The sequence below is a fragment of the Silene latifolia genome, chromosome 1, assembly GCF_048544455.1.
Source record: "Silene latifolia isolate original U9 population chromosome 1, ASM4854445v1, whole genome shotgun sequence".
Lineage (NCBI taxonomy): Eukaryota > Viridiplantae > Streptophyta > Magnoliopsida > Caryophyllales > Caryophyllaceae > Silene > Silene latifolia.
This window is the reverse complement of record NC_133526.1, coordinates 16,033,289-16,053,277: the sequence shown is the minus strand read 5'-3', so window position 1 is coordinate 16,053,277 and position 19,989 is coordinate 16,033,289. Positions and strand designations below refer to the sequence as shown.

At 33.4% G+C, this 19,989-nt stretch overlaps 2 protein-coding genes across 2 annotated transcripts; both read right to left on the bottom strand.

Annotated features, from left to right (window-relative positions):
* Positions 1-520: 520 nt before the first annotated feature.
* LOC141599986 (cytokinin riboside 5'-monophosphate phosphoribohydrolase LOG3-like) lies at positions 521-5,777 on the bottom strand. Its single transcript, XM_074420137.1, has 7 exons — positions 5,444-5,777; positions 4,947-5,044; positions 4,523-4,553; positions 3,507-3,606; positions 1,241-1,311; positions 987-1,130; positions 521-898 (listed from the first exon to the last, which is right to left on the bottom strand). Exons 1-7 carry the CDS (start codon positions 5,582-5,584, stop codon positions 803-805), a joined length of 681 nt encoding a protein of 226 aa, XP_074276238.1. The 5' UTR covers positions 5,585-5,777; the 3' UTR covers positions 521-802.
* Positions 5,778-12,967: 7,190 nt separating this feature from the next.
* On the bottom strand, positions 12,968-15,636 carry LOC141641126 (protein FAR-RED IMPAIRED RESPONSE 1-like). Its single transcript, XM_074449802.1, has 3 exons — positions 15,101-15,636; positions 13,733-14,008; positions 12,968-13,454 (listed from the first exon to the last, which is right to left on the bottom strand). Exons 1-3 carry the CDS (start codon positions 15,634-15,636, stop codon positions 12,968-12,970), a joined length of 1,299 nt encoding a protein of 432 aa, XP_074305903.1.
* Between the last annotated feature and the right edge of the window lie 4,353 nt (positions 15,637-19,989).

The window sequence follows — 19,989 nt, the reverse complement described above, 5'->3', positions numbered from 1 at the left end:
ATTTCACCCAATAGAGTCCACCCTTGCGGAATTTCATCCAAATTATATTTGATCGAATGTTAGGGCATCCACAATAGATGAACCTCTAAAGAGGTTTGTCACATGACACATCATCAATTTAACAAACCTCTTAAATAACAAACCCATATACAACAATAGACAAACCTTTTCAAGGTTCATATCATATGACCCACATAAAATTACCCATTTTTTTCCCCTCATATATATGTTGTTGGAGAATAAAAATATACTAACTTTTAGGGACCACTGCCATGTATGTCAATCAACAAACCCGTATACAAATGTGTAACCATTCCTATGGATGAACCTCAAACCCCATCTCCAACAATAGAGAGGTTTGTCAACAAACTTCTAAAAAGTACACAAACTTTTGTTGACAAACCTCTATTGTTAATGCCCTTAGTGCAGAATGTTTCTCCTGAAAATATCAACTGAAGTTTGACTAAAAACTATATTCTCTAGTGCATTAAAAAAAAGTACTGAAACTGAATAGGAGGAATTTGAAACAGGTGCATATATTGTCACAAAATTCAGAGGGGAATTTGGATTAGCATCTGGTAGTTACAATTTCAGTCGAAATCGAAAATTCAATTAAAAAAGCCATTTAAGCTAAATATTTGAAATTGTTTGCAGTGAAAATTTACAAAAAAGAAGAGAATCCCCTGCAATAGAATTTCGATTCTATGAAAATTAGTCCCCTCCTTTCACTGAACTGATCTATCAGTCTTCTTCTTGTTCTAGACTCTATACGCCTTACTTTGCAACTAATCATTTTTATCGATCATCTTGATACATCATATTTCTGCGCGCATCCTAGTTGCTGCTCCACCTCCCAGCACAATCCCGTTGCAACCCCTTCATGGCATGGATTATATTCCTACGCACACAAAACGATTAATTAGTGACGTTTCCTGAGTATATGAACTTCTTGTAAGCGAAATGATACTGGTTTTTGGTCTTATTACCTCCAATTTCTTGACCAATTCTCCAGCAGTTGGAGCGGATAGTATGATATGGCGGGCACTAGGACTGACGAACCCTTCTTCAACAGCTTGATCGATGAAAGACAGCAGAGAGTTATAGTAGCCATCCACATTAAGCAGACCCACCTGCACATTATATTGCAGTATTTTGCCACAAATTAGTCATCAAATGTGCTGCACTACACTTAATTTACAACACAGAGCTTAGAAATCAATGACATAGTTCAGATAATTACCGGCTTGTCATGAATGCCAAGTTGAGCCCATGTTATAACTTCTAGTAGTTCCTCCAGTGTACCATAGCCACCTGCATATAATGCAATGCTCAGGCCTCAGGCTTTAATACAGGATACAGGATGCCAGTCTGTATTAACTTGGTACTATGGCATTAAACTTCGGTGTTTTTTTGGTTTCAAGTACGACTGTATGAGTTCAGAGCGAGCGATAAACGTGAAAACGTATTTTGTTAAAATACGGAATAGAAAGTTAAATGCTTACCTCGAAAGCGGAAAATCATACTCCATAAACATATATATTTTGAAAAGATTGGGGTAGGACCAGGCAAAACATAAACAATACAAGAGTAATTGGATTATTGGACCCTTACAATAGTTTCAATAAAGACAAACATCAATTATCACTTTACCCATTCCTTTTTAGACAAAATGATTTTTTAACTGTGTTATCTGTAGCCAAAACACCCTACTGTTGTCTTTTGGCTTATCATTTTCAACTGGCAGGTCAAAGTATTCCCATACAGTAAATCATGAGTTACTTACATGAAACAGTGGAACAAAATTATCAACAGTTCAAACCTCAGCCCCGTTTATTATTATTCACCCCAAGATCCGCCACAGTAAAAAAAAAACACATTAAGAAACAAAAAGAAAGAAACAAGTTTATGGTCCCAAAATTAAGGATAAGTTTAGAGTAATTGTAGGAAAATGATTGGTTGAAATGTGAGAAGGAAATTGACAAGCAGCAATGTTGTGAAAAAATGGCCATACATACCCTAATGCTTGCTACCATATATAGAGATATAGGATGTGGTTACTTTGGTACAGTAACATGGGGTGCTGTTACATGACATTTTCAGTCACTATTTTTAGTTAAGGAGTACATTTTGACTTCTTGGTTTGGTGTTTTTCACACAACTACCATATTTTCAGTGCTAGATGTTGATGGGTCAAGATCAGGGGTTTGAATATGTGGCCACTCCTAAAGAATCTTAATTTATTGGGAGTTAAGGTAAGTAGTCTTGTTCAACTTCTGTAATAAAATCGTCTTACGTTAATATGACGGTCATAAGAGACCAACTAATATTTTTAAGCAAAGGGAGCACCAAGTTAACAATGAAAGTGATGAGTTTCAAGCTTTTAGATTAGAAGAGATTTATACAATGTATAAGTATTATCCGATTTTTCCTATGAAGAATATTTACTAGTTTTTTTTATTAAGGTTCCATAGTTAAAAATTACAAAGGACATGAAGAATATATATATGTTCAAAATCAAGTATTCCCTCGTCAGAATCAAAATCCTCCTTGTGACTCTCTTTACACCAAAAACATATGATAATATAGTGTTATTTCAACTCCGCTGACATTTCAGTAGAAGAGTTTGAACGAAATTCCACTTTTTGTAAATGTTTAAAATTATTTTAGTTTAAAGCAGGAATAAACAAGCTTTAAACTATTCAAACAAGTGCATAAACCAAGTTTGTAAGCTTTGATTGTGGGATGGGATCCTTACCCTTTGGACCGATTCAAAAAGGACTTTTAGAAAGATACAAAGACCCCAAAAAGTGGCACAAAGGAAAAGTGTATAAGGATCATATAACATTATTACATTACATCATCAAAAGTAGATTATAGGTATAGATAGAGTTGGCATGTTCACAAAATGTGGACAATAAGGCATAGGTGGTTCTAATTCAATCAACGTTTTAAAGACTATAAAGATGGAATGCATGCAAAATAAATGCATAAATTACGTACATCCGATCCCCTACCCTAATGACAAAGGGGTAATTTTGTATTCTCGTTAAGTGTAAAGTTAATGATCTCGGTTTTATAAATATAACCATCACATATAAGTATTGGGGTGGGTCACGCGAGGAACATAAGGTATGATAATGTCCTTAGAAAGGTTATGTATGTCCGACCTCTATCGCTCAGTCTCAAGTCCAAGTAGACTCGAAATTGTAGGGTTGCATACCTTATGAGTTAGGATTAATTGCAAGGACATAACTCCTTCATAAACATCATGGGCAATTTAGTGAGTCGGGTACTCTTATGGGCCGGAGTACAATCTAAATCATTTTGTATTCTCGTTTTAAGTGTAAAGTTAATGAACTCGATTCTATACATATAAGTATATAACCATCTCAAATAAGTATCGAGTGGGGGCACGGGAGGAACATAAGGTATGATAATGTCCTTAGAAAGGTTATGACTTAAGAGCACTAGCAATTAAGTGCAGTGTTGAAGGGTGAAATGCAAACCTGGAAGTGCAATAAAAGCATCAGAATGCCTAGCCATCTCTGCTTTTCTTTGATGCATGTCTGCCACAGCCTTCACTTCTCCTACAGTTTCACCAGTTATCTGAAATAAAAACAAAAAACATGCTCAAACAAACAATGATAATAAATATTTTTTTTAAAAAAAAAAAAGAAAAAGAAAATATTGTGGAGTGTTATTGGAGTCCTAAGCAGAAGAGTAATGATGAGGCCTGCAACAAAGGATTGGATATGATCATATGAGTCATGACTCATCACCATCTTTTTTAAAAAAAAATTAAAAAAGATATTATCTTGAATTTGATTATTTATCCTAATTGGTTGAAGAAAAGTTTGTGGAAATTCAGTAGCAGCCAAAGGAGAAAAGGGTAGAATAGTAACTCTGCATTGAGCAAGAACATCCCAAAATAATGTGTGTGTAAGATAGCTGAGTTTATGTTATGTTATGTTATGTTATGCCAGAGAACAAGTGGTACCATGGATAAGGTTGACAAGTTTTTCATACAATCTTATAAATAAGACGGTTTTACAGGTGAGAACAACCTTGTGACTCGAGAAGTGGTGTGATGGATAAGGTTATGGTGGTTCACATAAAGTATATTCTTCATTGACTACGTGATGATATGAATTGGTTGGTTTTACGTATGAGTCTGTCTCATACAAGACTAAATGCAGAAAAACTAAGTAACGTGATTTAGTTGGATTGCACTTTAATTTGGGTAATGCTCTCGAATGTAATGATAATTGAACTTCTAAAACGAGAAAAGATAAATCAAGATGATATCAAAACCGAGTATGACCTAATCACATTATCTTAAATGAAAACAGTTCCAATAGAAGAGAAGTGCTTAGCTTAGAAGCATAACTAATAGGGATAAACCCACTAGCATTAACTTTTAATTAACTTTAAAAAGGTGATTATTAGGCTTTTGTTAATTAAGTTGGAAAAAGGTTGAAGACTTTTTTCAATGCAGAAGAAGGCAGACATGAGACATACATACCTCTCGAGGCATGAGAGTCTTGGGAATAACTCTGCAAAAACAGACAATAACATGACAAAAATTAATTAAAAAAAAATACACAGTATTAACATGATCATATACTTCGTATTAAACAACAAGCATGTTACTCTCTCAACTTATTATGTTTCATTAATCATCTTTGTTTCTTCTTCAATTAATCAAATCCCTTTGAAATTTCCAAAAAAGGGAACATCCCAATAAAAAGAGATTAAAAATAAACTTAATCTGTGGGAACCCTTGAGACACTGGGGTAATGTCGTCATTGTAATACCTTTAAAATTTTCAAAAAGGGAACATTTTAACACACTAAAGTTATACCAACAAAATGAGATTTGCACTAAAAATTATTTGGGAGAGTCGTTGAGGCACTGGGATAATCGTCGTTGTAATGCTAATTACTCACCCAATAACATGTCGACCACCACTATGAACAGCTTGAGAAACCAAACCCATTAATCCAATGCTTCCTCCTCCATAAACCAAGTCAATGTTTCTTGACACCTACACACACATACATGAAGTATATTCAATCATCAATCAATATTTCACTAAAATCAATGCATTTCTTCAAGAAAACCAAGTCCAATAACATTATAAAAGACTGTATATCTGTCAGATTATTGCAGGATTGCTGCAAGTTATGGTCTTTTCCACCCATACACTTGCAGAACACCAAAAATGTACAATTTCCATTAAAACTCAATCACCCACAATTTTTTTTTCACCTATTAAGCTTCCCATTGTACACCGTGCCAGGCCAGGCCGGAATTTCAAAATGTCGGATGTAGACAGTCTTACCCGTATAGACTTAAAACTCAATTGTGACAAATACCCACTATAAAACATAGGGTCAAAAACAAAGTGAAAACATAATAAATTAAAAAAAGAGTGAATTTTTACCAATTCTTTGCCAAGTTCAGTAGCAGCTTCTTGATAACTACTCTTTCTGCCTTGACTACTTCCACAAAACACACAAATTCTCTTAAACCTTGACTGCTTAATCTTATTATTACTATTATTGTTATTATTTGCACCCTCCATTATTTTTTTGTTTAATTTTGATTGAGAAAATGAGGGGGTTGAGTTTAGTTTAAATAAAACAAATATATGAAGCCCAAAAAATTTGGGGGGTGTCCCACAAAAATTGGCACTATTCTAAAAAATGAAGGGGTCATACAACAAATTGGAAAAAGGGGTTTTAGGAATTGAAGGTGTTAAATTAGAGTTAGTGTTCTTTGGGTCTCAAAGGGTTGTTTATATAAGTGGGTTTCAAGCACGTGATTGGCCATAAGGGGATGTTTGGCACGCTTAAGGAAATTAAACATTTTTATATTATATAATTATAATTATAATTTAATTATATACTTTTTTGTATATGGTTAGTCAAAAAAACATATACTTGGCATCTACTTGTGTGTATTTTGCACGCCTATACTCGATGATGCCAAATACTATGTTACAACTTATTGTTTATTAAGACTAATGAGGTTTTGTTAAGGATTGGTGTCAATAATATATTAGACTCTCTTTCTCCAACATTTTTGGAGTTCCACTATGTCAATTGCTTCAAAACGTGAGTGTTTAGAATTGATTGATATAGAAATTATAGTATACCAGTGGTAGATTTGGCAAATAGATCACCAGGTTTGATTTTGGATCGGGATAAATGTACTGTGTTCAAGTTGAGTCGGGTTGAGTGGTTGACCATAGTTTTGATTTCAGTTAAATACCGAGCGTGTTCATTTCGGTTAGTCACTTTTATCGGTTTGTGCTATTTCGAGTCAGATATTGTAATAGACGGAATTTATGAGCTTAAAGTAAATAAAAATTAATTTAGATGAGTAAAAGAACATCTTCAACTGCAGATTCATTCTTGACCGATCGTTGCAATAAGTTTAGTTATTCTCAATCCTTAAATCTATTTTATCTCTGTTTAATTGAGTATAATTACGATTTACTCATCTTATACTAATTAACAAGAATTTATGCCCTTTTTACAAAAAAAAATTAAAAAAGGAATTTATGCCCTAATTCAATTATATTGGGGAATGTCGGTTTTTGGATAGAATTATTGTAAGGGTGTTGATTTTCGCAGTACACATTTTACTCATCGTAGTACACTGTTGACAATTATACCCTTCTCATTTTCTCTATCTAATATCTCTCTAATGTATTCTCTCTAATTAAACATACTCAATCTTCGTTGATAAATTATGTACTGCATTAATAAATTATGTAATTCATTGAAAAATTATTTTTACAAACATTTTAATGTATTGATAAATTATTTTTACAAACACATCTCCTGCATTTGTAATACTATTATGTACGGCCTTGAAAAAAAAAACTCATTACTATATACTTTATGAAAGAAAAAGCAAAAAAAAATCTAATTATACTACGCTCTTCTTCCTGCAAGTGCCAAACTGGAAATTGGTTCGAGGGGAAGTGATACTTTGGGTTCTGATTTCCAAATTGAGATTGATTGTTACGCCTGTTTTTCGGAAAGTAGGCTTTCAAGCAAATGAAATTGTAATATCTTGCGGAGTAAATAGGGGAAAAGGCTACTCATACACGAGGTGTATGAAAATCTCATACACGACCAATTAAATTGCGCCATGTGGCTAACTAGAGTGAATCATATGTAGTTAATTTAGGGTTATATTAGTAATTACATATATGTAGTTAACTTGCTAACCACATGTAGTTAACTATATTTAGGGTAATTTATAATTTCCTTTGTTTTACATATTTTGATTTATTATTATTATTATTATTATTATTATTATTATTATTATTATTATTATTATTATTATTATTATTATTATTATTATTATTATTATTTTGAACGTTTTTATGTATTATTATTATTATTATTTATTTTTGACCTCTTAATCAATTAATTTTTTTTGTTCCAAATCGTATTCGTAAGCAATAAAAATTCATAATCGAAATCAAATGAACCCTAATTTCATAACATTAATCATAACCTAATTCAATTCTATCAAGTAATCAAAATCGTATCAAATTGATGAACTTAATTCTTTGAATCGAATAGCCTTATTCTTAACCATTTAAAATCAATTTATGGGAAAAAGGGGGAAATTTTTTGATGAACCCTAATTCAGTTGAAGAACCCTAATTCATATGATCAAAATCAAATTTTATTAATCAAATGGTAATCCTTATCAATAAAAATCGAATTAACCCTAGCATTGGAGTAATTATTAATCATTTAAAATCGAATTGGGGAAGAAGGGGAAATTTTTTGATGAACCCTAATCCATTAATTGATTAACTCTAATCAAGGCATAAAAGGGCAAAAAAAAAGTTGTTGTGAAGGATCGTACACGGGTTGGCATTAGTAGCAATTAGATTTTTGTAAAGAGACTAGTAACCAACTAAGCTAGGGGTATCAACACATACATTCACTGATTACAATTCATTATATTATGAATCTATTTTTTTAATTCATTAAACCTTAATGAACTCTAATTCGAATAATTGCCTTATTTAAAATTCCGTTTTTAAACTCTTAATACTTTCCTTATTTTTAAAATATTCGTAGCTTGATTTTAGGCAATAAATTTCTTAAATTATAAAATTGCCTTATTTAAACAATTTCGGTTTCATTTGATAAAATATCTTTATTTTTTAAACATTCTTAAGCTTGATTTTAGGCAATAAATTTCTTAAATATATAAATTGCCTTTTTTTAAAGATTTTCGGTTTCATTTGATATTTTATCTTTTCTTTTTAAAATATTCTTAGCTTGATTTTAGGCAATGAATTTCCTAAATTTAAAAATTGCCTTATTTATAAAATTTCGTTTTTATTTCATAAAATATCTTTTGTTTTAAAAAAAAAGATATTGTTAACTTGATTTTAGGAATATTATTTTTTTCAAGAAATTTTGTGATTATTTATTTTTTAGGATTAGATTTAGGCTAAGTCAAGAAAACCCGTGTTCGAATCCTTATAGCCACAACTTTGTTTTTTTTTTTCTTAATCCCCTAATTATTTCGATTAACTGCTAAAATACCTCAACTAGGGTTCATACATTTGATTGACACAAGTTTAGTAGGCTAGTTTTTCTTCAAATTTGGCTAATTGATTTTGTAATTGTAAATTATGAGTTACTCTAATTCAGAACGGGTCATTAGGGTTTGTAAACAAAAAAAACCAATAATGTAAAAGAATATAACTAAATAAAATATAATTTATTGGAATAAAATGAAACGATTACACGAAATGTAAATTGAAACTAAAAACCGTCGTAATCAGACTTGAAAATTATAAAACAAAATGCTAAAAATTAACTAAGCACTAGAATTGTAGGCGCCTTATGCTGTTTCCAACCAAACCATATCTTCCTCTCGACCTCCATTGAGGATTCGTTGGAGGGGGAGTGGTAGGGGCATCAAAATTATCGTCCCCTCCTTCAACCCGAACGAGTACATCATCGGGAACCGGCATTGGTAGGTACTCACGTTGCCCCACTTGGCGCCATTTCAGGTGTTCATCGGGTAGGAATGTCGAATATTTGGCATTGAACTCTTATTCATATATGTATTCTATGGTTTACACCGAGCACGGGCTATAGCATCCTCAATTTTACTTTTGTCTTTGACAACGTCTAACATTTCCCTTACAAACATCCTTGTCTCCAACAAATCCCTAGCACGAGCCTTCCTTTCCATCGCAATCTCTCTATTTAACATTGCATATTGAATATGATTAGCCATGACAGTAGGTTAAAAGTTTTGATTTAATGGAACGAGTTTTATGTTTCTTATGAATTTGATTTGGGAATGGAGGTAACCTCTAGAAATTAGGGTTATTTATATAGGGTCCAATTGAAATGTTTCCCTCCAAAATTTTCCCTCCCTTTTTTTCCCGCCATTATTTCCCACCAAATCACGTTGATCCTATTATTTAGGATATTGAAATTGAATATTATTAAAAAAAAAATTATAAGTAGATATTATAGAAATAATTAGAATTTAAAAATTATATACTCCCTCCTATTCTACATAACCGTCCCATTTTGAAAATGGCACAAGAATTAAGAAAGTGAGTTTAGACCACACAAAACGGACAATGGGACAGTTATGTGAATAGACGGAAATGGAATTAAATTTGGACCACACAACACTTACCAAAAATAGACAATGGGACAGTTACCCGACTAGACGGAAATGGACAATGGGACAATTATCTGGAATAGGAGGGAGTATAAGATAATATAATATTGCGTGAATCAAGTTAAAAGAAAGATAGAATATTGCGTGAATGAAATTAAAAAGGAAAATATATGTTACTATTTCAATAACCTTAAATTTGTTTTAGTATATATTGAAAATTAATTGTTTAGTAATCGTGCTGATACCCCTTGCTCAACTGGTTTCTAATAGTCATGCATTGCAAAGGTTAACCCGTGTTCGATTCCCCATAAAAGCATTTTTTTTTTCATCAAATTTTAATTTAATTGGCGCAAAATGAATAATTGAAATTTAAACTAAGTTAGAAATTTTGAATTTAATACAATTGGCGCAAAACTGAATATAGGGTTTAGGGTTTTAGAATATAGAGTTTAGGGTTTAGAATATAGGGTTTAGGGTTTAGAATATATGGTTTAGGGTTAAGAATATAGGGTTTAGGGTTTCTAAGTTTGATTGTATGTATAACTAGTTCCGATTATAGCTTACTATCGACATTTTATGTAATTAGGTACTAACTAGTTCCGATTGTAGCTTACTATGGACATTTTATGTAATTAGGTACTAACTAGTTCCGATTGTAGCTTACTATCGACATTTTATGTAATTAGGTACTAACTAGTTCCGATTGTAGCTTACTATCGACATTTTATGTAATTAGGTACTAACTAGTTCCGATTCTAGCTTACTATCGACATTTTATGTAATTAGGTACTAACTAGTTCCGATTCTAGCTTACTATTGACATTTTATGTAATTAGGTACTAACTAGTTCCGATTGTAGCTTACTATCGACATTTTATGTAATTAGGTACTAACTAGTTCCGATTGTAGCTTACTATCGACATTTTATGTAATTAGGTACTAACTAGTTCCGATTGTAGCTTACTATTGACATTTTATGTAATTAGGTACTAACTAGTTCCGATTGTAGCTTACTATTGACATTTTCATGTTAAAAAGTATAAAACTATACCGAACATAGATTATTTTAACTATTTCATGTTAAAACGTAATTACGAGTGCTTAGGGTTTGGAGTTTTAGGGATTAGGGTTTAGGGTTCAATTTAATTCCGATCATTATAACTACGATTTGATTTTAATGTACATAGCGATACCGATCATATATTCATACGAATACCTTAGTTTAACTATATGACGTAAAAATGTGAAAATAAGCTTACTTATACCGATCATAGTTTAATATCTCTATTTCATGTAAAAATATTTTAGCTTATTTTTTTTATTATTTATTTTTGGTACAATGTATATTATTAATTTTTATTAACCAAAAAGAAAAACAAAAGGTTTTTAACGAAAAAGGAAAAAAAAAGTTAAAAAAGTTGAACGTAAAAGAAGGAAAAAAAGGGTTTTTAACGTAAAAGGGAAAAAAAGGTAAAAAATTGGGTAAAAATCTCTTATAAATGGAACCACACCCCCCTTCAACTTCCTCCTTTCCCACTATTAATCTTCATCTCCTTCAAACTGCTTCCCCTCTAAAAACCCTCCCCTTAACCCTAATTTTTTTTCACAAAATTATCTTATCGGAATCCATGGCTAACCAAGGAGAACCTACTTGGACAATTTACTGTCCTGCCCCTTATCGTCCTCCTCTACTCAAAGCCATTAAAGATATTCCATCTACTGTCTCCATTGGTTCTACCAACGGGAATAACCCTCAATTTGAAGTTGCTGCGTGCAATGATTTGGTTGTGCACGAGATCATTCCCCGGTCTTATTCGTGGGATCGTGGTTCACTCGTAGCAGTATGCAGGGCATGGGGCCGTGGATGGGCAGAGTAGAAACTTGGAGTAGAAAGTTGTATAAACTACTCTTTTTTTTTTTTTTTGCATGGCGGGCTATAGGATGTGAAAGGGTTGTAGAATCGGATGTAGGGTTGTAAATTGTTTCTAATCGGCTAAATCTGACGGTTTTCCGTCTTGTAATCAGATTAATCGGATGGTATAATCTATCATATTATTTCGTCTTTTAATCATGCGGTTTTTGCAGTTTCGTTCCTTTAATTTTGGTGGACATTGTACTCGAATTATGCGGTGTTTAATTTGGTCCAATTTCGATAAATTTCGTCTTTCCGTCTTTCGTCATATGCAAATCGATAAATTTGCAATTTCGATTGACAGAATTCATGCTAATTTGGTCCAATTTCGATAAAGTTCGTTAAACATGCAAATCGTAATTATGGTTGACATTGAACTCGGTTTAATCGTGCTAATTTGACAGAGTTTTCGTGAGATACGAGCCAGTTTAATCGTGCTAATTTGACAATGTCCTCGGATTATATGCTGTTAAATTCCGTCGATAAATCGTAAAGATTTTCATGCAATTTGTCGTAAAGATTTTCATGCAAATCGTAATTATGGTTGAGTATTGAGATGAACTAAAGGTTGAGTATTGAGATGAAGTAAATGATTATGTCTCACATGCAAAGAAAATTTCATGCAATTTGTGTCAAATCAAGTCAAATGTAAACATTTGAACTACATAAAGTGAGAAAACAATGAAAACACAAATAAATTTTTCATGCATTTTGAGTCTAATCAAGTCAAATGGCAGTATCATTAAGTAGATCGTCTGATTTCTTGCAAATCAGTTTCGGAAATTCAGTCCCAATTCCGTGCAATTGCATGCAATTTCTAAAACAAAATGTGTAATCAAGTCAAATGGCAGTATCAAAATGCAAAAACTAAAACACATAATTGTCTAATACAAACAGTAATAAAATTGTATCCAAATGTAGCCAAACAAAAAGAAAACGAGCTAAATTCTATTGCGTGTTACGAGGTGTGGTCGTACTGACCCTTCTTCGCCGCGGCGTTGGTTGCGACGATAGACCTGCTTCGTCGAAGTTTACAACCCTCCTTACTTTCTTTTGCCTAGGCCTAGAACCTCTTCATGCACCTCTTTTATCAACGGGGTCTCTCAAGGCGCCTTCTGCAGGAGGAGGTGCGTTACGTACCATGTGGCGTAGGTTGTTTTCCTTCGGTTGTAATCTTCTACGGCCCCACACCTTTGTTACATCGGAGCCTGCTCCCATTTCGTTGAGTACCTCAATGCCGACATGCGCCTCTAATGCCTTAATCACCTTGGCTGATTCGGCCTCATATAAGGCATACGTCTCATCATCATGTAATGCCAGCCTATACATGTAGTCGTTCTTCATCGTGACCGCAAGAGATCGCTTGAGTCATTCAGACTCACCAGGATTGTAGTACTCAACAGGAAGGTGCTCATAACCCCGAACCAAGTCCTTTCGCCATCGATTCAAAATGTACTTGTCGGGAATAAACTGCACTTTCTTCAGCTGTAGTACACGAATAATATGCCTGCACAATATACCTTTAAACTCGAAAAGTTTACAAGTACAATTAAACTCACCGAAGTCCAAGTTGGCCGTAACATTGTACTTTTTCTCCCGACGCTTCAAAAACGGTGTTGTCACCTCATCCGTTACATTAAACGAAGAGAAATTCCCAATGTTCAAATGAGACTCAGCGTTGGTGTGTATAAGACCGTTTACCTCATCCTTCACCAAACTAAATATGTTAGATGTGTAAGCCCTTTGGAAGACTTCCTCAGCTATGATTGTCTTATTATAAGGAGACGGTCTTTCGTGACAAGCAAAGTTCAACATTAATTCTTCCTCGACCTTGGATCTTAGTGCATTTTGATAACTATCAAAGAATTTGAACAGAGTAGTTTCAACATTGACGTAATTCTTGAAAAATCGGTTCGTCTGTTCACTTCTTTGCGTAGATGACATACCTGCACAAAAGATGTCCCTCTCCAATACAATGGCACCCACGAATGTCGGTTTTCAAAAGAGTCTATGATCCAACCATTTTCGTGAATACCATACTTAGCTACAAAATGATGCTATGCCTCCTCAAAGTAATCGCTATCTGCACTATCGTCAATAATTTTCCAAAGGTCAACAATAATTTCTTGATACCTGACAAAACTTCCCAAGTTCTGTGTTGCGTTAACCATTATGTGCCACAGACACAAACGGTGATGAGTATTAGTAAATATGTCCTTCACAGCCTTACCAATTCCCTTGCATTGATCCGTGAGTATAACCGATGAAGCTCTACCCATACAATCTAACCATCTCTTAAACACCCAAGTGAAGCTTTCCGCATCTTCATGTGAAATCAAAGCGGCAGCAAGCACAACAGTACTGCCGTGATGATTTACGCCAAAAAATGGAGTAAAGGGCATTTTGTACCTATAATTAAAACACAAGATAAATATAATAAAAATAAATTCTGTTTCGGAAATGCCTTAATTATTTCGAGAATGCCGTCAATGTTTTGCACAAATTATTTCGAAAATGCCCTACTTATTTCTAAAGAAGCAAACCCTAGCTAATTGATTAATTTCTAAAGCTATTGATTTCAAAATATAATGAATTGCCCAATTTCTAAACCCTACTGATTTCGAAAATTAATAAAGCTACTGATTTCGAAAATTAGTAAAGCTATTGATTTCGAATTAGTTAAGCTAATTATTTCGAATTACTAAAATGCCCTAATTATTCAAAAGCACAACAATAATTTCTAAAGCAAACCCTAGCTAATTGATTAATTTCTAAAGCTATTGATTTCAAAATATAATGAATTGCCCAATTTCTAAACCCTACTGATTTCGAAAATTAATAAAGCTACTGATTTCGAAAATTAGTAAAGCTATTGATTTCAAATTAGTTAAGCTAATTATTTCGAATTACTAAAATGCCCTAATTATTCAAAAGCACAACAATAATTTCTAAAGAAGCAAACCCTAGCTAATTGATTAATTTCTAAAGCCTACTGATTTCGAAAATAGAATGAATTGCCCAATTTCTAAACCCTACTGATTTCGAAAATTAATAAAGCTACTGATTTCGAAAATTAGTAAAGCTATTGATTTCGAATTAGTTAAGCTAATTATTTCGAATTACTAAAATGCCCTAATTATTCAAAAGCACAACAATAATTTCTAAAGAAGCAAACCCTAGCTAATTGATTAATTTCTAAAGCCTACTGATTTCAAAAATAGAATGAATTGCCCAATTTCTAAACCCTACTGATTTCGAAAATTAATAAAGCTACTGATTTCGAAAATTAGTAAAGCCATTGATTTCGAATTAGTTAAGCTAATTATTTCGAATTACTAAAATGCCCTAATTATTCAAAAGCACAACAATAATTTCTAAAGAAGCAAACCTTAGCTAATTGATTAATTTCTAAAGCCTATTGATTTCGAAAATTAATAAAGCTACTATGAACATTAATTAAAAAATAATAAGGTCTTAAGTAAATTACGTAAATTTGGTCACCTGTTAACACAAAATGTAGCATCGTAAGAAATTGCATCACCAAATGCCTTTGCCATTCCTCTACAACGTCCGTCAGCCCAAAACACATTTAGTAGCTTGCCTTCAAAATCCGTCTGAATGGCGTAGTAAAAATCTGGATCGACTTCCTTAAGTTTAATAAATCTAGCCTCCAAAGCCGTTGCATCCCCGTTAATTCTACTACGTATTCGTTCTTGATTAAGAAAATTCCGTATGTCACGCTTGTTGATTTTTAAATTTTCATGCCCACCCGCTTCTCTAACGAGAATTTGGAAGTTATTGGCAATAGAAATACCGGCAGCGTCGTTCAATAAGGCCCGTCTTTTGAAATATTCGTCAAACATCCGGTAACTTACCATGTGACGAGTATTTTCACGTTTTAAAACGTGATTGTGTTCCAACGAAAACGCACCGATGACAATAAAATCATTTTGTAACGATGCTTCTATTGCAAATTTGCATTTCTCAAAATTTGCAATGTCTTTAAACCCGTTTTGTTTGTTCGGATTGGCCCCCATTGTGCAACGTAATCTTATTCACTTCATCATATAGAAACGAGGTTGCTTCTTCCCCATACCATTGCGCTTGACACCTCTTTCCTGGTACATCTTCACTAGTTCAGTACACCTACAAAAAAGTTGAAAGGCGTTTTTATACGCATATAGGTATGCAAACGCAGCAAACTCATCACCATTCACGAATGACATTCCTCTGGTTGGAGTATTAACTTCTAAAGAATCGCCATTACCGCCCGTGTTTAACATATTTCCTACCTTTTCAACCCATCCTCCTTCAACAATTGCAGGACCATCGTCAATATCGTCTGCGTTGGCAACATCGTTACTAACATCATCATCGATAATAACGACATCATTACTTGATTCATTGTTTTGTTCTTCCCAAGGAACATTCAAATCAAAATCCATTTTAGTTTAAGTTTTGTTTTTTTTTTCGATCAAATTATAGCAATTTGATCATCAAAACGTGAAATTTCTTATAAACTGATTGATTTTTTTTTCTAATATTCTACTGTTATTGCTACCACAAAAAAATATTGAAGATCTTTTCTAAAATTTCTCAACAATAAGATAAAATATTGAAAGATCTTTTCTAAAATCTCTCAACAATAAGATAAAATATTTAAAAAAATATTCCGCAAATCAATCAAAAATCTTTTCTAATAAGGAAATGTGAAATTCAAAATTTAAAATAACGCAATTTGTAAATGAGGTAGTTTTTTAAATAAGGAAGTTTTAAAAATCGTGGAAACAATAATTTTGATTAGACGGTTAAAAACCGAATTAGGGTTTACTTTTAACAATATAATGAATTGAAATGGATACTTTGACGTGCTGATACCCCTAGGTTAGATGGTTACTATACTCTTTGCAAACAATAGCCCTCTACTAACAACAACCCGTGCTCGAATCTCCTTACCAGCAATTTTTTTTGCTTTTTTTTTTCGGTTTCTCAAGTTAGGGTTAGTTCATTTCGATTTTGATTTTTTTTTGTTTTTCAATTTTTTCGATTAATCATTTCATAAACATTTTCATTTTGATTTTGATTAAGGCAAAATATTATCTACAATTTCATTACGGAATCGATTAATCAATTTGGGTTTATTGCATTAGGGTTCATCAATTATATGAATTGAAAATTTTCAATTAAAGTTGATTAATTGAATTTTGACGATTACAATTAGGGTTCATCAATTATATGAAATCAAAATTTACAATTAGGGTTTTCATCAATTTGATAATTGAAATCGAAACTTTGAATTCGATTTGAGTATTGAAATCGAAATTGGGAATTAGGGTATTCATCAATTTGATTACTAAATTAAATTAGGGTTTGATTAATTGAATTCAATTTTTATCTATTTTATTTTATTGTTTTTAAAAAACCGATTTTCCTAATTATAAAAGCTAAATAACAAAAAAAATATAAATAATAACATAAATTTAGGTAATTAAAAGAAATTAAAGAAAGTCAAAACAAATTAAAAAACTTCCATAAAAGCTGTTAACTACTATAGTTAACTTATTAACCCAATATGTTAAATTACTAATCTAACCTTACTCTAACCTCTACAAGTTAACTCTAGTTTGCCAATGTGGCGCATTTTCATTGGTCGTGTATGAAAAAACTCATACACCTCGTGTATGAGTATCATCTTTCGTAAATAGGGACGATGATTCCCCAATTAATTTGAACATAAACTCTAATTAAAAAAAGACAAACTATAATAAATAGTCAATAGACTTATTAATAATGGAGTAGTGAATTAAATACCTGCTCTATACTCGAATAATCATTCATAATTGAAGAATTTGAAAGGAGTTGAAGGAAGTTATGGAATTGACATTAGAGAGAAGATGGAGAGAACTAGATTTGATAATTTTTAGTTAAGGGTAAAGTAATGGAAAGATTGATGCAAAAAGTACTATAATGAGTAAAATGTATACTGCAAAAATAAATTACGTTATTGTAAATATGTCACTTTGTATATTTAGGACATATTATAATTAGTATAATACATATTTATTAATGTAGGATCCATCTTTGTAGAGGAGTTTTTCTGATCTCTTTAAACCAATTTGTTGGGCTAGCCAAGTAAAGGCGAATTCTTACTAACTTTTACCACAAATTCTCATTTGTGACAGGCATATTCGTCGCAAACTTGCGGCGGGTCAAGTACTACCCATGTGAGGTAGATAGGACAAAACCAAAGTACCTAGGGAGTATCAATCTGTTTTGTCTTATTTACCCACATGAGTATAACTTGATCCGTCGCCAGCTTGTGACGAATATACCCGTCACAAGGGAGACTTATTGAACTTTTACATATTGATTATATTTGGTTTGTGTATGAGTCGGATTGGATTTCGTGCTGTGTTAATGGTCTTAAGATGGTCTTAGTTAGTCAAGTTGCAAGATTGTATATTAGTAGTATGGTCATGTTTGGCTATTGTGATAGTTGGTAGATGTGGGAAGCCGCTTCATTTATGCTCGGGGAGTCGATGTGGGAAGCTGTCTTTGGCCTGGTCGATCATAGATCCGCCTCTTAATTCTTCTCTTAAGGGACAACCTTATATGGGTGTGCACACTTGGAACAGAGGATAACAGTTTCTCGAGTTTGGATTGTCACTTGGCTATGGTTAGTGTAATACCCGGATATTTTAGGATTCGCAAAGAAACCTTGAGATGCGTAAGAGGACTCTCGGAAGTAGTGAGAGCTACTCGGAAGTAAAGGATGATCATACATTAAACCACGTGGGACTTAGATTAGATCTAGTAAAACTTCAGCGGACCGAGTAGAGAGTTCAGTTGATCGAGTGGCTGGCACTCGGCCGAGTACGGCGAGTACTCGACCGAGTGAGTGGCACCCGGCCGAGTGGACTCGACACTCGACCGAGTGCAGCTAAACAATACGCGATATAACCTAATTCGGGACCTTATCCTAAATCATTTCATTCTTCCTCCTTATCACTCCAAATCCTCTCTCTTCTCTCTAAAACCCTCACAAACACATCTCCATGGGATTCAAGCTTGGATTAGAAGATTGCTCACCTTATCCTTCCTTCCTTTCACCTTGTAAGTTGAGATCTACCATTTTCTATTTCTTATGACCCTAACTTTTGGGGGTTTTGTTATGGGTGGTTAATTAGTAATTAACATGATTAATATAGGTAATTAATTGTTAATAATAAGGGGTTTTGTATTGTATGATAGTGTAGGATGTATTGTGATAGTATTGTATGATTTGTATAGGGTGAGACGGTTTCATGAGACGGAATCGTGTTGGATTCGAGTAGTTTATGAGGATTACTAAAAGGTAGGTTTATCCTACTCGGTTTTAATAATGTGAATACTTGTTGTGAGTCACATGTTGTCGGAAATGCATATGAGTACGGAATTGGATTGTGGTGATTCAAGGAGTCGGATTACTTGAGGAATGGATGTTCATGTCAAAAAAATGTGTCTAATGATGAGTCGTTTTTTGATATATTGTGTTGTATATTACATTATCGTGATTGTCGTATATGGAAGATATGGTTGTTTTTGAGGAGACGTGAGGCGGTTGTGTCTTACGCTTGGGTCGCCTCTTGGAGCTTCCCACTCCAAGAGGGATGTGCACATTAATGACTTGAATTTTGGAGGGACTCGTGTGGTTGAGGCACGACGTCTGGCAGGGATCCGATTAGCGCTCGGGTCCGGTACCATGTATGTGTCCCTAGTGCCTTTATTACGGACTACGGTTCGGCTGTTTGATGTGCGGTGCCGTCACCGATTGTGGTACCGTGGGTGTGTCCTTGGTATCAGTGAGGTAATTGAGTAGTTGTCATGGATGTAGCATCGTGTCTTATACATTATACATCGTATTTCATATTCATTCATGTGTGTCGTGTTTAAGTATTTATATTGTTGAAACTGGCGTGTGTTGATTATGTGTAAATTGTCACCTATTTTCGGGCTAGGCTGTGTTGATCCATATGACATTTTCGGTCATATGGGGAGCAGTTTGTATACATGTTTGGTTTTGGTATCACGCGGGAGACGTGACGAGCTTCGGACCTTGGAATCGAGTTGTATAGTTAGATGGTAGTTGATATAATTGATAATCGAGTTGTGTAATGTCTATTTTACCTTTAGTATTCATTTATTCATATGTAATTCACTAAACTTGTCATTTATATAAAATGTGTCTTAATTGTAATTTCGATTTTACCGCCTCGGGAAACTGAGACGGTAACATCTCCTGATTACCTTGGTCGGGTAAAAAGGGGGTGTTACAGTTAGTGAGTCTTTATATGGACATGTCAATTTTGGTCGCTATGACATGTTAGTTAATTGTGGTTGTTAGTATGCTT

Coding starts and splice junctions, on each gene's coding strand:
- LOC141599986 (XM_074420137.1), bottom strand. CDS start 5,584: ATGGAGGGTGCAAATAATAACAATAATAGTAATAATAAGATTAAGCAG. Junction 5,045..5,443: donor CTGAACTTGGCAAAGAATTG/GTAAAAATTCAC, acceptor ATGTGTGTGTAG/GTGTCAAGAAACATTGACTT. Junction 4,554..4,946: donor GGTGGTCGACATGTTATTGG/GTGAGTAATTAG, acceptor CTGTTTTTGCAG/AGTTATTCCCAAGACTCTCA.
- LOC141641126 (XM_074449802.1), bottom strand. CDS start 15,636: ATGGGGGCCAATCCGAACAAACAAAACGGGTTTAAAGACATTGCAAAT. Junction 14,009..15,100: donor GCTACATTTTGTGTTAACAG/GTGACCAAATTT, acceptor TTTTAATTATAG/GTACAAAATGCCCTTTACTC. Junction 13,455..13,732: donor AACTTGGGAAGTTTTGTCAG/GTATCAAGAAAT, acceptor ATTCTTTGATAG/TTATCAAAATGCACTAAGAT.